Consider the following 17,764-nt stretch of genomic DNA (forward strand, 5'->3'; position numbering starts at 1 on the left):
CTAGTTAGTGGTGAACCATGATAAAATACTTGTGTCTTTTATCATTGTTCTTATTATTCTTGCGTTTGTTTTGGGAAAGAAGAAGTTGTCATACTTGAATCCCAATTCGAACCCCTATTTCTTGTGTTTCCTGCACCTTCAAATCTGGCATTGGAGATGTACAAATAAATCATTCTATAACCCTATAAAGGGTCCTCCATGTTCCAAAGCTATCCATGAACCTTGTCTCCATACAAAAACTTACAAATGATTTATCTTATAGTGTGACTTTTCATAATGATTGTACTATATATCAGGAAAAGGGGTCGGGAAAGACGATTAGACGTGCTAGAGAAAGGAATGTCCTTTACTATCTTGAAGAACCGGGACAGTGTATAAAATTACACTTGTCCCACTCATTTGTGTCAGATTCAGTACTCTCTAAAAGAGAAAAATCTTTCTTTTCATTGTCGAATATGCCATCCTTCTTTTGGAGTCATTAACATTTTATTTCCTTCGTTATTCAACAAGGTAGATATTGAAAGTCTTCATTGTGATGTGTGCGGATGTTCTAAACATAAGCATCTACCTTTTTCATTAAACAACAAAAGAAGCCTTCCCTCATTTCTATCTTATTCATTCATATGTTTTGGGGCCCTCTACCAATCCAAATGTATCACGTGCTAGGTGATTTTTGAATTTTATAGACGATTTTATTCAGGTTGCTTGGGTGTTTTTACTCAAAAACAAGTTTGATGTCAATGATGTTTTCCCAAAGTTTTTCTACATGATTAAAAATCAATTTAGAGTAAACATTAAAAGGCTTAGGTCTGATAATGGAAAAGATTACTTAAATCATGTTCTATTTCTTTCAATTAAAAACACAGAATTGTCCATGAGTATTCTTGTGTTAAAACACCATAACAAAATGGAATTGCAGAAAAAAAGCATCTATTAGACCAAACCTGAGCACGGTTGTTTCATCAAAATGTTCCAAAATATTTATGGGGGGGGGGGGGGGTCTCACTAGCCCATATCTTATTAATCGATTACCATTTAGAGTATTAGGCTCAAGAGTTATATGGATGTTATTTCTTACTTTTATCCAAATTCATCAACAAGTAGTAATCTTAAACCTAGAATCTTTGGGTGTGTCTCATTTGTCCATGTGCATAGTCAAGATAGAAAAAAACTCGAGCCTAGAGCCCTAAGATGTATTTTTGTCGGGTATTCCTTTACTCAAAAGGGATATAAGTGTTTCCATCCTCCATCTAATTTTTTTTATGTCACGAGATGTTACTTTCATGAGAAGGAACCGTACTTCAATCAAACTTATCTTTAGGGGGAGAATTTAGGAAAGATAAGCTTGAAAGTTTAGATCTTTCTGGTCTTGAGTCAAATACACTAAATATGTATAGTATTAAGTCAAATAAATTTGGTCATGACACAATTACACTCAATTGCTCTGGTCTCAAGTCAAATCCACCCAATTCTTCTAGTTTCGAGTCAAATAGACCAATCTTTCTGTCTTGAGTTAAACACACTTGTATCAGACCCATCTGATGATGATTATCTAGGATTTGAGTCAAATAAATCAAATACACTAGTAGCTAAAATTGGACTTAAAGTGGATGTAAGATATGGAAAGAATATATTTTACATGAGAAAGTAAAAGGCATTCCTGATTTGACACAAGTTCAAGAGTATGACTCAGATCCTTCAAATGAGGTAATTAATTATTCCAAATTACAAGATAAAATGATGACCCAAACAACAAATGATGACCAATACCTTCCAATTTCTATTAGAAAAGGTACTAGAAAGTGCACCAAATAACCTTTATAGCTCCTTTCAAACTATCTTTCTTTTCAAAAATTCTCACCTACCCATATAAACTTCCTTATAAACCTAAACGCTACTTTTATACCTACTAATGTTTCTGAGGCATTGTCTGATGAAAAATGGAAGCAAGCCATGAATATCGAGATATACTCATTAAAGAAGAATGAAAATTGAGAGTTAGTGACTTTACTAGAAGGAAAGAGACCAACTGGATGCAAATGGTTGCCAAAGGGTTTACACAAACCTATGGAATTGACTATTTAGAGAAATTTACTTTGGATTACTTGCTGCCAATTATGGTTGGGATTTACAACAATTTGATGTAAATAGTTCCTTCTTACATGGCGAACTTGAAGAGGAGATTTATATGCAGGTGCCACCGAGGTATGAAAAAATGTGCTTGACAATACAATTTGCAGGTTGAAAATGGCATTATATGGACTAAAACAATCACCTCGAGCATGGTTTAAAAGATTCACTAAGGTTAATACAGAAGAAAATGTTGCAATAGATAAATAAATGTATCAATGTCTAGTTGGGAGATTAATTTGCTTGTCTCACACTAGACCCAATATTACATATGTTGTAAGTATGGTTAGTCATTTCATGCACTATCCTAAAGAAATCCATTTACAAGCAGTTCGTATAATCTTGCAATATCTCAAAGGAACTCCGGGAAGAGGAATTTTGGTCAAAATAAATGGAAATACAACCGTTGAGGCCTACATTGATGCAGATTATACAAGTTCAATTGTTGATAGAAGATCCAATACAGGGTACTGCACCTTTCTTGGAGGAAATCTTGTGACTTAGAGGAGTAAGAAGAAAAATATAGTAGCATGTTCTGGTGTTGAAGCTAAATTTTGAGCCATGCAAAAAGGCATTTGTGAATTACTTTTGCTCAAAATTATTTTAGAAGATTTGAAAATCAAATGGGAAGGACCCATGAAGCTCTACTATGATAATAAGTAAGTTATTAGTATAACACATAACTCAGTTCAACATGATTGAACTAAGCATATTGAGTTTGATAGGAACTTCATTAAGGAAAAGCTTGATGGTGGGCTGATTTGCACCCCATATGTGTCCTCACAAGGGAAACTTGCAAATATTCTCACTAAAGAATTGAGTAGCTCAAATTTTGAACAAATTGTATCCAATCTGAGAATGGAGAACAAGACATCATCAGAGCTCCCAAGATCGATCAGGACTCGTTTTATATTCCAGTTGTCGTGTTGCACATTGATGGCCATTGGGTCATTATCATGAGAGAGGACTTCGACGACATCGCTACTAGAAAAGGTGATGTTAATTCCTCTTTCTTCCTATTCGCCATCACGGAACCCATGGGATATTAAGTTTGCGATTAATACCTATCTGGCGTATTTCCCCTACGATAAGTTTGAGCTTCCTCCTCTAACAAAACCCCAAGCTATTGTGTTGACCTTGGATTATAGAGTTCTTAGCCATATTTAGAGGTGGGAGATGGAAGATATGATGATGAAGGAGGCATGACCCATGTTAGTTTTATCGGGGGCCTACGGTGGGTGCCACTTTACTTGTCAAAAAGTACAGTTGTGTGTGGTATCCCTATGCAGGTAGAAGATACTCAGAGGCATTTGTAGTTAAGGTTGGTTAGGACTCACTCATAGTTGTGAGAGACCCCGTACGATGATGTTTCCAGTGGTGAGAAAAAGCCAACTCACGCGAGGTGAAATTCTCTGTATGTTTCAACATTATGTCGAGGATATGAGGATATGTCCCTTTACCGTTAAAAAAAGGTATTTATATTTGCCTTGAGCCTAACGTTTTCTAGGAACTGATAGCTTCCCACTCAGTCAATGGGGAACCATTGAATCCTTATTTCCTAGGAAGACATGGACTAGTCAGTTGAATCTTACTTTCCTTCACCCAAGAAATGTCTTTTCCCATGTTTCCCATGGCGGGGTGCGTATAAGGCTTTTAGGGCGAGGCGGTTCCTAACGATGTTCAACGTATAAGTGTCTTCCCTCTTGAAGGTCCCCACTCTCTCACCTTTTACCGGGCACTTCACAAATATAAAACTACATGTGTCATATGTGTTGATCTATTATGATAACACCTTAGCTATTGTTAAAATTGAGAACCATTACTAAAACACTAAGAGACAATCAATACATCATGAGACAAATATTATTGGAAATTTTATCTCTAGAAGAGTTATTATAATAGATCATGTTTGCAGTCACAAAAGTTTTGCCAACTTTTTGATGAAATGATTAGCTATAGATGAAATCATGAGATTGTTTCCTTTGGAACAATGAGTGACTCATCATGGTAACCTGACCTAAAAGGTTGGGGATTCCAAGAATTAACTTCATTGGGTAATAATAATTTGTAAAGTGATATGTGATGGATGTATTATTAAAAATCAAATATGTATGATACTTGAAGCAATGATAGTTTGAGGTAATAAAAAATATGAATGAGATTTACATCCTACGTGAAATAGAGTACCTAACTACAAGAGTACTCTTGATAGACTCATATCATAATGAGGAAGTGAGACTGCTTCCTATGAAATTTCATGTAAAATTCCTAGAGCATTCATTAAACTAAGAAACATATGCAGACCCATTATATCACAAGCTTCTTAATAATATAAAAAAAACTTGTGTGTGGTTGTGTCTAAGATATAGTTCATGATCACAATCACTCTAGTTGAATATAAATCTTACTCGCTATTCAAATGTTCAAATTGAAAGACACTTTTGTTTGTGCACTTAAATATAGACATGTTTGGCGTTTCATATGTAATCCCTTTTTAAATTTAAGTGAAAGATTGTTGGAACATAAGTTCATGTGTGTTAAGTATGTATGTTCTCCTAAATTGAAAAAATGTTGGTAATCCCCTTTTAAGAGAACTTACATAATTAGCAAGTGTTTGTAAGATGAAATTATTCCTATTATGATGTGATTTAACAGGTAAATAGTTTTACAAATGGAGTGGACACTTGTAAAAATGTAACACCCCACTTGCTGCCACGACCGTCTAACTCAACTAGGCATTGGCTTGAGACTCGTGGATTTTGAAGTTGTTATTTATTAATCTTTAAAAAAATAAAATTTTGGTTTTTTCGCAAGTCATCTTTTTTGCTTATGTGAACGTGTGTTTGGTGCACGTCACCGCTTGTGGAACACACACTAGCCTACACGCTTCATGTTCCACCATTTCTTTATCTGATCGTTCATTTTATGATAGTCAAATGATCTGATTCGTCCCTGTAACTATAAAGTGCAACCTAAGAGGGGGTGTGAATTAGGTTTTATAAATTTTCTCGTTATTTTGTAGATGTTCTTTTCTTCTTATTTTTTCGGAATTATGATGATGAACTTAGAACAAAAATGTAGAAAAGTAAATAATAAAGAGATATATCCTGATTTCCCTTTTCCATACAGGGATAGTCGAATCCCTTTACATCCTATGAAATATTTTCACTATTTTAGATCTTTGTATAACCTCACACCAATAATCTCTTACAATCTTCTAAATCTAGCAAGAAAGTACATCATTTTTGTTTTACACAACTTAGAGAAAGAACCTTACTTTCTACTATACTTGTTTATCGCCACACCTTGGTGAACAAGTAACAACAAAATGATACATGATTTTCGAGTACAAATGATTTTGGTTGTTTTCCAAACTCTAAAATTTAATCTTCCCTTTTCAATAAAAAATTCAATAATATACAAACTCTAAGGGCTCAATGGTTAAGGAAACTTTTTCGCTGATGAATGAAAGTTATGCAGTAAAAGTTTGTAAGAAATTATGTATACTTTGAAAATCAGATGAATTATTTAAAAATTAAGATGGAAAGAGGTGAATAAAAAATATTATAAATTTGTTTTATACATGTCCCGTGATACCTCTACGATTTTATGCAATGTTATGGAAAGTATTCATGAACAATTACAATAAACAGGCATCACAATGATTTAAAATTTTCACAATATTTCAGGAAGTAATCGATTGCAAATATAGATCAGTCGATTTTCATGCTTCCAACATTAAAAAAAATTGACAAAATACATAGGAACAATTGATTGCTTAAAATAATCAATCGATTGTCACCTATAAAAATTCCAATTTTGACAAACAGGGGCAACATTTAATCGATTGCATCAAAGGATCAATCGATCGTCCCCTCAAAAAGTTCAATTTTGGCATGCATAGAGATCATACAATCGATTACTTCAAAGGATCAATCATTTTCTTTATTTGAAATTTTGAATTTTGGTCTTTTGAGAAATGTGACTTGAATGGTAATCATGCATGAGTGTTAGAGAAATTTAGATGAAATATTTGAGCACCTAAAATTTATACAAGTATGATTTACCATTTACCTTAACTTATAATCAAATCCCTTTATTTTCGTAACTTATGCATGCTAGATCTTTGACTTGGAGAGTTCTTTATTCTTGAACAACTTTTCTTCTTTCAGAATCATTTGTCTTTATCAAAACTATATTCCAGCATGAGCTAGTCTTCATTGTCCGTTTTTGGGCAAATACTAGACTTGTTTGCTTTAAATAGAGTGTTTCACCCAATTCTCTATTCACACCAAATTTTTGAGTTTCTTTCTCCTCTCTTTTGTTCGTCAAGTTTTCAGAGTCCCTCCTCCCTTTTTTGCTCATCATATTTTTTGCGTATTTATGCCACTTCAAATAATTTATCTTCAAATAAAAATTACTTTTAGGAAAAATTTCTTTGAAGAAAATATTCTCTTCAAGATTCAGGTGATCTTGATATTATATTTTAGATCTGTATCTTTACCATATACGAGGGTGAAATTCTAAAATAGTTCTTGCAGTACAATTGAAAACCAATACATTGTATATGAGTTATTTTATTCTATAGACTTCCTTCTTTACTATCTTTTTGCTCAACTTGAATAAGTATTGCAAAATATTTTAAAAACGTCATAAGACATTATTTGTTGAAGTATGTCTTAAAACCTTAAGTAATGAAGAGAAAAAAAATATATTTCGATAATACATAAATCAAAAGTTGTAAAAATAGAATGAAATTCGTCAGACAACGCCGAAACAGCTGGAAGGTTTTTCGTCAGAAGTGACCGACGAATTTAGGAGAAAAACATAGAATCGACGATGACGACGCGTGAGCTGCAGGGATAGTGGTCGGAGTTACAAGCGCGGTGGTCAAACGACGAAGCGCGGTGGCAGCGGATTCGCAGAGCACTGGAGAGGAAGCAGATGACGTTCAAGAAGAGGCGGCGGTGTGCGGTGCGCAGACTGGTGTGTATCGATTCAAGTTTTTCAATTTATGTGTTTTGGGCTTTTTAGATATGGATCCATTGGATTCCAACAGTTATAAATATGCATCTCTTTCATTTTTATCAACACAACCTTCATAACTTTACATCTGCAGATAAGAGAATGGTTTAAGAATCCTGGTGGTAATCTTAGAGAGACAAAGGTTTAGGGAAAATTTTGGAAGTATCTAAGGGAATTGTAAAACACTTTAAACACATTGAACTTGTGTGATTCATGTCTTGAGAGTTGCAAAGATTATGAAACACTTGGGTAGAAATATAGTTTGATTTGTGGGAACTCCAAAGACTTTTTTCTTGTAACTCATTTATAATATCTTGTAAGAACTTTTAAAAGTCAAAGAGCTACTCTCTCTCCCCTAAAGTAGATCATTTGATGGGTAAAACCATTTATTATGTTCCCGCCTATTATTATTTTTATTGTTTGAGGTCATTTGTCTTGATTGTCATTGTTGTTTGTTTCACAGACCAAATTTTTTGATGTGATTAAACTCTTAATAATTCTTTTGAAGTTGTTTTAATTATTCTTTAATTTCACAAGTCAGAAGTATAGTGAATCGAGAAACTGCTCTCTTCTCCCGAATAGATTGTTTAATAGAATTGGATAAATAAATTATTATATTCTTGTCTTTTATCTTCTTCTTCATTGAAATTTTACTTTCACTTTTGATAAATTATTATGTTGTTTTAACTCATTATTTTAGTTGTCATCGTTCTCTAAAAAAGAAAGATGTGTTTGAATTTTAAATATTTACCATTTAATTAATAACTTTTTGTCTTTGGTGACAAAATATTTTCTTAAAATCTTGTATAAATCATGCATAGATTAGATTGTAAGTCATTGCTAAAGGTTTGACGCCTAACCCTTTCCATAAATATTTTAATATCAAAATATGTTTGAGCTTTCAAAATCAACCATTCTAAATGACTACGTTATCACAAGGTGGATTTAAAAAATAAAGCAAGGAAGACTAATTAACATATACACACAAGCATAATAGAAACTTTTGGAGTTTTTTGAAAATTAAAACTATGAGGTCACTTTCAATTCATCATCGAAAAGATCCCAACACCACACGAAACCACAAATCAACATCCACCGTCCAAGTACAACGGCACCGCTCCAACTTCACCTTTCAATTCCAAAATGATACTCTGATTTCTCATCCTGTTACAGCTAGGAGATAAGATCCCCTTCCCCATGAAAATACTATTCTATGACTATGAATGTACAACTCTTTAAAGAATTTTATGTATCATGTTTTTCTCTGTATCATAAAAAGTGTTTGTGTTGTTCGAAACTTATTTTATTATCAAAAGATTAATTCTGTTGAATTTTATTTGCCGTTTTTTATTGTATCTTATTTATTTTCTTATAGTCCTTTTAATTTATTTTTGTGATTCGTGACTATCTTAATTATATTTTGGTATTCTTCACCCTATTATTAATAATAATATATGAGTGTGAATTTGAATAATGTGAGTATTATTATACTAATAGATCAAAAATAAAAATAAAAATAAAAAAATAAATATTATTTATAACTATTACTTGAACCATCCAACCTCCTATCAAAAAAGTGTTTGAAACTCTAATGAAAATTGAGATAGACCTAGAAGTAGAAGTTTTTTTAACAAAATGGAAGACCATTGCTAATTTGATAAGTAACAAACTTCCATCTCTAAAGCATTCAAAATGGTTGCCACATGATCCACACAAGGCCTACATTTCCTTGAATTACCAACACAAGCTAAAGCAACTTTTGCTAACCTAACAATAGCTTTCATATCACTAGGAATCATCAACCTAGGATCCAAAACTTCACTAAATCTCATATCCTTAATCAAAGGTAATGCCCATTTCACCAATAATCCACCCTCACACCCTCTTCCACTCAAAAGCTCCAACAAAATCACCCCTAACCCATAAACATCACTTTCCTTACAAACCCCTCCACCCCTAATTCCTTCTTTCCAATATTCATCATCCACATAACCAATTAACCCTCTTTTTTCAACTAACCCTAAAAAATTAAGTCCATAATCAGAAACCCTAGCACAAAAATTAACATCAATAAGAATATTAGAAGACTTAACACAACCATGTATAATATTTGGTGCTACCACTTCATGAAGATATTGAAGCCCTTTAGCTACTCCAGCTGCAATCTTAAACCTCTTGTTCCAATCCAAAAGTGAAGAAGAAACTCCATCATGATTTTCATGCAAGTAAATTTCCAAATTCGCGGTTTGAACAAACTCCATCGCTATAATTCTTTCACCTAGTAATTCAAAACCGTTAGATTATTAGAGAGGATTTTGACTTTTATCAAAACTACTATAAATTCATGCAAATCATGATTTTAAATTATAGTCCGAAAGTGCAATATTGATGATACAGTGGTCTCCGCAACTAAATAAAACCACTATTCCAACCACAACAACTGCAAATGCAATCGCAATTTAAAACCATAATGGAGACAAATAATACTGATTGTGCATGACAATTAATCCGCGTATGTATTACCTGGTGCTTCTGAGAATCCTATTATGGGAACAACGTTAGGGTGATGAGCTAAAGAGAGCCATTTGATCACTGATGAGAAACCGAATCCTGCGTTGCTTAAAACAAGAACAGGGTGAATGCGTTTCACAGCTACGAGTTCTTCTGATTCTAGTTTCCCTGCATAAACTGTTCCTAAACGACCTTTTCCGACAATTCTTCTATGGTTGAAGCCATTTGTGGCAGCATCAATTTCTGTTAAAGGGTATGCACGAGCCGTGTGTTTCACTGGAAGTGTTTCTTCTGATTCAACTGGTTTCTTTTTACAAGCGAAGAAGAGGATGATGCCAAGAATTATGAGAGATATTGATAGAGTTGCCATGATTGTGTCATAAGCAATATGTTCAGCAAGGTTCATCTTTTCAGTTTGATGCAACAATGAATGGTGGTGTGAAGAGATGAATTAGGAAAATGGTGGAAGAGGATTTGTATATGAAAGAGGTATTTGGAAATTGATATGTATTAATATTATTATAATACAACACATGTGACTCTTGGTAGGATATGAAAGTGTTGGAAGGGAAAAAAATAGAGTTTATGTTTGACAAAATGATTGGATTGGTGAGATTAGTTGTGGTGGTTCATTGTTGGCACCTTAGACTCTCTTTTCATATTGGGATATTTTTAGATGACATATTGTATTTATGACTTTAATATTCATTTCTTGATTGATATATAATTTTTTTTTACTAATTGGTGACTATGTGCACATTTATAAAACTATAAAGACTACTTGAATCATATAGGACTACATTGGTGGAATCATATACACTAATCTAAGAGTTCTGTATTCATTTGTTAGAAATCATTTGATTATGACAACCTAATATTTATTTTTAGATCACCAATTGGTAATGTCTGTTTCAACAATGCCAGAGGAACACTCCATCTTACTGGAATATGTGGTATTTTGAAATCAGACTATTCTTTCCCAAATTGTTGTTGGCGGCGTATAAGTTCTTTTTATCTTCCTTTCTTTTTCGACTTTGTCTACAAGTGCATTATTGTACATTTTTGTTGTTGTTTACTAATATTGTACAATTTTTTAACATTTTGTGCCTGAAATATTTGTAAGTGGGCTGACGAATTTAATCAATTCATCACATTCAGAAATTAAAATAAAGGAAATGTTATTTCACCTTAAGTTAGATACATTTTCGGATATATTCATTTTAGTTGTTTATCAGTATAATTGAAGAGACATTACCATTATGCCAAAAATTAATCTGGAGATACATTTTCGTATATATAAAAAAGTGCATCTGAATATGCATATCCGTAAAAAAATCATTTATTCAAAAATTAGTGGGTAATCTAGAGATGCATCTCTGAACTTTTTTTTTCTTTCATATCTCGCGCCAGACTACCTTTCCCACATCCTTCTTGTTCATTTTCTATAAAAAAAAATTCTCTTTCTCCTCTCAAGCTTCTGAGCTCTCTGTCTCATTCAAGCTTTTGTTTGTAGCAAACTTCTATCGTTGGAGCTCTAACTCCTTCTTTCCAACATCTCATAACTCATACATTCAATTTGATTTGGTAAATTTTTAAAATTTCATCTCTATTTATGTTTTGATTTTTGTAGTTAGTTATTTAAATTACATTAGTTGTTTTAGGTACATTAGATAGTAGTGTAAACGATTTTGGTAGACTATAAGAACATGCATTGAAGTATTTTTGGACTATTAAGACAGAAATGGTGTATTTTCCATGGCTGAGACAATCACAGGTTTTTCGGAGATGCATCTCTGGATTTGGTTTGCATTGTTTCCGTAGATGCGTCTCCAGATTTGACTCAGGCAAAATTCCAATATTGTTGGATTCTTGAATAGTCAAGATAACATGATCAAAGTGAGAGGTCAAAGTTCACATTACTTTCTCAACTATCATATTATCAATTAGAACTTTACCATAACCTTTCATGAGATGGACAAGATTATGCACCTTTGAGATATAGTCTGCAATCTTTTCATCTTCTTCCATCTTCAGTAACTCATACTACCTTTGTAGTGCCTGTAACTCGACACCTTTAACCTTCTCACCACCTTGTCAATAATTGACAATAATATCTCATGTCTCCTTCGTAGATTCAACATGACAGATTCGATCAAAATTCGCAGCATCCACTGCAGATTGGATACAAAATACAGCCTTGCGATCTTTCTTCTTTGCATCGTTGTGGTTGATCCTCTGAGCATCATTTGTGCTGTGAGCAAGTTCAGGGATGCCATTAGTGACCGCTTCAAGGGTTTCTTGGAAACCAAAAAAGGATTTCATTTTCTTACTCCATCGATTATAATTGTTACCGTCAAGAATTGGAAGAGAATTGGGAATACCATTGTGATCATTCATCTTTGCAGCAAATACGATTCATGATCCCTGGAAACACGATCACCAACGTGCAAATCTTGAATCAAGATGAAGAAGAATTAACTGAAGCTCTAGATACCAATTTGTTAGTGTTAAAGTAGTTAGGTGAGTAAGGAATGAGAATGTGAGAGAAAATATGGAGAATGAAAAGTAAATTATATATTATAATCTAACTACATACATGTATTTATATACAAGTAATGACTTGTATTCAAAATAATTAACATAACAAACTAAACTTATATTATATCACAATAGATGATACATCAATATATGAAATATTAGATTGTTTTTCATTTGACTCAGTTGATAATATTACTTAAGAATGTCTTATGTACATATGATTATATCATTATTTTGTGGATGATTTTTTATGGAAGTAGTTCTTCTCAATCGTCAAAAGTTTGCAACTAATCAAGATCATGCCACAACATCACCCTATAGACTTTCTACTCAAGATCAAGATGACAATGATGAACTACAAGAAAAAATATTTGCCAACCATCATTTTTTAAATGAAAAGGGCTTTAGCCAAAAATATATTAAAAAAGAGGAAGTAGGTACAAAAATGAGGGACACATTGAGCCAAAACCTCAAACCTATCTAAGTCTAAAATTAGGCAAACCTAGTTTATTTCTATGGAAATTCGATTCAACAACCAAATGAATGTCATTCCACCAAGTAAAATTAGCGATTTCTAAGACTAAGTTAGCAAGCTTATATGCACAATGATTCTCTTCCCTGTAAATATGTGTTGCCAAAAAATTAAAATTATCTATCTGATTCATACAGTTGTCCCATCTGTACCTGATTTTCCACAGCATAATAGATGATTTACTGAATGCCAAAACTACTAATTTAGAGTCAATCTCTAACCACATATTAGTCCAGGTGTGGTCGATTGCCTGCTCAATCGCCAAAATGGCTCTCATAAGCTCTACAAAAAGAGCATTCTCTTGTCCTAAATTACACGCAAAGTTGCCCAAATAATCACCATAGTGGTCCCTACAAATACCCCCATAAGCAGCCTTAACTAGAACCCCTCAAGAAGCACCATCAATATTAACCTTCAGCCACCCCCTAGATAGAGGGAACCAAAGGACACACCTCTCTTACAAAAGACCTCATCAGTTTGAAATTTACCTTTTGTCAATCTCCAAAAAAGAACATACTACGATGGAGGTATGGAAGAGTGCCAAAAGCTCTTACCCACTCACTATTGGAACCATGCAAACTGAGATGATTGTGAGAATCCTTCGGTGTGATCTCACCACTATTCGGCCTATTCCAAATTAGATTATCCTCCTTCAAACAATTGACATGTATATATAAAACTAATTGAGGAAGAGCAGGACAAAGTTGAATAAGATCATCAGGCAACACGAAGGAGTTTCCATTCAGAATTTTATTGAGACATGCCTTTAAAGAATGAAGCCTTTCATATGGGATATGCAAAAGAGAAGCAAGGGTTTGTCCACATCATACTATTTGTCTCTCCAAAGATTGATTTTACCCCCTTACCAATTAACCAAATAGAATTATCCATTAGCTACGATAATAAGCCTTACTTCTAGTCTAAATAGACGAAAAAACATGATACTTGAGTTGTCTACCCCTTCTAAAAACTCTAGATTTTATAATGGTGGCCCAAAGGTCTATCTCATTGATTATGCTCCAACATTGAACCAGGTTGTTGGCCTCATTAATAGTCCTAAGGGACCTGATACCCAACTCCCTATCCTTTATGTCTTGACAACAATACTTCCAAGCCACAATGGACAATTTCCTCTTGTGTATGTTACCACTCCAAATAAAGTTTCTACACCAACTTTCAATCTCATGGATTAAACTCGCATGCCAAGAATAAATCCCAAACGAGTATAGAATCATTCTATGAAGAACATATTTTACCATTTGAACTCTTCCTACTATAGACAACAAGTTGGCTTTCCAAGCAGCAAGCTTGTTCTTGATCTTGTCTGCTACTGGTTGAAAGTAAGAAACTTTGGGCTTTCCTTTGAAAATAGGAACCCCAGATAGGAAAAAGAAAGATGTCCCATCTTGAAACCAATCCTGCTTGACAAGAGACCATGTCTAACAACACTCATAGAGCCACCATACATAGTTAATTTAGATGGGTTACACACCTGACATGAGCATTCAACATATTTGACAAAGAGCTCAGCAATGGAATCAAGGGGGGAAGTGCAGCCCCTAGTGAACAACATAATATCACTGACACACAAAGTATGAGAAGGAATCAACACAGTCCTGCTAGCCTTGATGTCATACGGTGAACTGGACTTTTTGTGGTTTTAATCGCAATGTCGCGGTTAGCAAGAGTCGTCACCGACTTTTCTTTTATCCAATAAGGAAAGGTGGAAAAGAACAGGAAAAACCTTAATTTAGATTTGGGTTCGGGAGGTACATTATACAAAGGGAAGGTGTTAGCACCCTTTGTATCCATGGTTATCCATGGGCTCTTAATTGCTCGATCACTTATATTATTTTTGTCTAAAAAAAAGTGTTTGTGAATTGTTTAGAAAAATTGTTTTGAAAAGAGAATTTAACTTTGTAATGATTCTTGTATGAATGTATACAAAGTGATTATCTCGTTTAGTTTTGAAAATTGTTTAGAAAAATATAACTCGGTAATGATTCTAGTATGAATGTATACCCAGTGGTGATTTTCTGAAGGTATTTTGAAAGGTGTGAGGTGTGAAAAAATGTTTTAGGTTGTGAGCCAGCAATTAAGAGTTATACCGACCCAAGGTCTTTATGAGTATTTCCTATCCTTATGAGGGTAAAACTGTCCTTATTATTGAGAAATAAGTAGTTTTATCCTTTGGATGTAAAAGGGTCATCGTAGGGTCATCGATTGGTCATTGAAGGCAACAGTTACGAGGATACCTTAGCATTCGAAGGGACTATCATCTTTTAACCGTAGGCAACATCGGAGGGTCATCGAGGGACAAAGTTGTATATTCGAAGGCAACATCCGAGGGACTATAATTTATTTTATGATGATTTAACCGAAGGGTCTTTGCTAAGGGTATCCCCACGTTCGCGGGACATGACCGTAATATCGTAATCGTAAGGCAACAAAGAGAGGTCCAAGATCACTTATTCAAAGGCAAAGTTTTACAATTAATTATATAATTAGGATGAAACTCCACATTAAAATTATTAAAAATAATATATTAAAAAATTAATTTAGGGTGAAACTCCACAAGGGTATCCCACAAATAAAGTGGAATACCTAGCCAATAACCTTTTCCTGGGATATGTGAACCTTTACGAAACTCAAAAAAAGAAACATGTCAGAACACCAAATCAGGGTGCAATCGAAGATTACACCGGAGAAATATCACAACAATAAATAGGATAGGATGAATAATGCATGGCTATGATAAAAACATAAAAAAAACAGACTAGAAGAATCAGGTACTGTCTCGTTCGCCTCTGCCTCGCCTAGCGAAGGCCACGGATTTTGAATTTGAAAACAGCCCCATGTTAGGAACTTTGAATTTTATGGCATTTTATCACAGGAATAACATGGTCAAATATTCAGGGTATTCAGGCATATTTAAATTCTCATACGAAAGCAAATTATATATCAACCTTTAATCATGATGCATTATATATGTAGATATGGCCAATTGAAAGTATAAACAATAGAGATACGCAAACCTGTTTGCCAATTCAAGGTTGAAGGGATTGACCACTTGTAGTATCGGAATAAGTTAGGCAGCGGGAATTGGACGGCGATGGCTTCGGTGCAGATGGGCTGCCTTCAGGGTTTCTTTACTCTGAATTCTCCGGGTAGGCAAGGTTCCTATGCCAAAGTTTCTATCCGTCCTTCTCTGTTCTCTCTCTTTCTTTTTCCTCAAGGTTTTGTTCCAAGGAAACCTCAGAGTGTTTTGCTTCTCTTTCTTCTTTCTCCAGTGAATCTCCCAGTGTAACTCCAAGTGTCACTCCACTACTGAAACTTCAGTATGTATAGACTAATTTCGTGGGTAATGGGCTTGAAATAAGGGAGACCCAAGTCCAAAATAATTTGTTATATTTTATTTATATATTTATTTTAATTATTTAATTAATTAATTAATTAATTAATTAATTAATTAATTAAAAAATTTTTTCTTTTTTTTTTCTTTTTTTTTTCGTTTTTTTTTTCCGTTTTTTTTTTCGTTTTTTTTTTTCTTTTTTTTCTTTTTTTTTAGGAAAAATGATGGGTAATTTTTGGGGTATGACAGCTGCCCCTGTTCAATATTCTTGAACCGAGAGAGTTAGGATGGCGTGTATGCCATTCGTGGTCTGGAGGTGGAAGATTATTGAACACTAGAATGCCCCAAAAATTTGCACTTGAGAATCGACAGTTGGTCTTGATGGAGATGGGCTTAAAGGTGCCATCCGGGAGGTTTGATGACGAAAGCTTCAGATCGAGCCGTACATTAGGCCAATTTGAAGACATGGGTGCCACACTGGGTCGTTCATTAGACCGAATAATGAGTCATCCATTAGGCTGCCGACTTCGCTGGGGAGTCGGAGTGTGTCATATGCTGTTGGGGATAAAGGATCAGAATGGACCATACGCTAGATCGTATCTGAGTTGCAGAATGAGCCGTACGTTAGGCTGAATCTGATGACGAAAGGGGTAGTCGTACGTTATACTACACTTCAGAAATGTACCGTATGTTAGGTAGCATTTGAGGGGATGGACATCCGAACGGGTCGTACGTTAGACCGTCGCAGAATGAGTCGTCTGTTAGGCCGCATCTGATGATGAAAGCGGTAGTCGTACGCCAGACTACACTTCAGAAATGTACCGTACGTTAGGTAGCATCTGAGGGTTGTAAGATCCAAACGGGTCGTACGTTAGACCGCGTTGGAGTTGCTGGAGTTCAGAATGGATCGTACGCTAGATCGTATCTGAGTTGCAGAATGAGCCGTACGTTAGGCTGTATCCGAAGAAGAAAGTAGTCGTACGCTAGACTACACCCCTGAATGTACCGTACGCTAGGCAGCATCTGAGGATTTGAAGGTCCAAATGGGTCGTACGTTAGACCGCATTGGAGTTGCTGAAGAAGTCATATGTTGGGCTGAATCAGAATGAACCGTACGTTAGGCTGTATCTGATAACCTGTATATGTTGTACTTGCAATAAATGTCTGGGATGGGCTTAAAGATGCCATCGTTAGGAGGATATCGAAGTGTTGTCAGAATGAATGTTCCCATGAACTGTATTTGAAATATGTATATGAATCTTGAATGTGATTGATAAAGGTGTCTGTCTGAATGAACCTTTTATTTTGACTATATCAGGAGGATAAATAACCTGCAAAGAAAAAGTTAGCTTCATGCTATGTCATGATGCATGAGATGTTTCGTGTTATGCTAAAATAAATGTGAATGTTGTATGCATGCGTATGCTGTGAAAGGATGTAAGGAATGAGTTATGCGTATGAGAAGTTCTGCTTGGGGACTCTACTGGGGAAAATAAATCCCCATCTACTGATTTGAGACATTTGTGTCGATGACCCTTTCTCGGCTGGGGATGCTTGATTTCTGTCTGATGGTGGAAATATTCAACAGAGCCTGGCTGGGGATGGATGAGATGATCAATCTGTCTGGTGACGCCGACCTCTGTTGGGGAGTAACTGGCTGTGCCTGGGGATACTGC

The 17,764-nt window shown here is 34.7% G+C and overlaps 1 protein-coding gene across 1 annotated transcript; it reads right to left on the bottom strand.

The window, feature by feature from the left end:
* Positions 1-8,660: 8,660 nt before the first annotated feature.
* On the bottom strand, positions 8,661-10,477 carry LOC127081654 (serine/threonine-protein kinase-like protein ACR4). Its single transcript, XM_051021891.1, has 2 exons — positions 9,679-10,477; positions 8,661-9,433 (listed from the first exon to the last, which is right to left on the bottom strand). The coding sequence occupies exons 1-2, from the start codon at positions 10,070-10,072 to the stop codon at positions 8,805-8,807; spliced, it is 1,023 nt and encodes a 340-aa protein (XP_050877848.1). The 5' UTR covers positions 10,073-10,477; the 3' UTR covers positions 8,661-8,804.
* Between the last annotated feature and the right edge of the window lie 7,287 nt (positions 10,478-17,764).

The sequence above is a fragment of the Lathyrus oleraceus genome, chromosome 1 (assembly GCF_024323335.1).
Source record: "Lathyrus oleraceus cultivar Zhongwan6 chromosome 1, CAAS_Psat_ZW6_1.0, whole genome shotgun sequence".
Taxonomy (NCBI): Eukaryota; Viridiplantae; Streptophyta; class Magnoliopsida; order Fabales; family Fabaceae; genus Lathyrus; species Lathyrus oleraceus.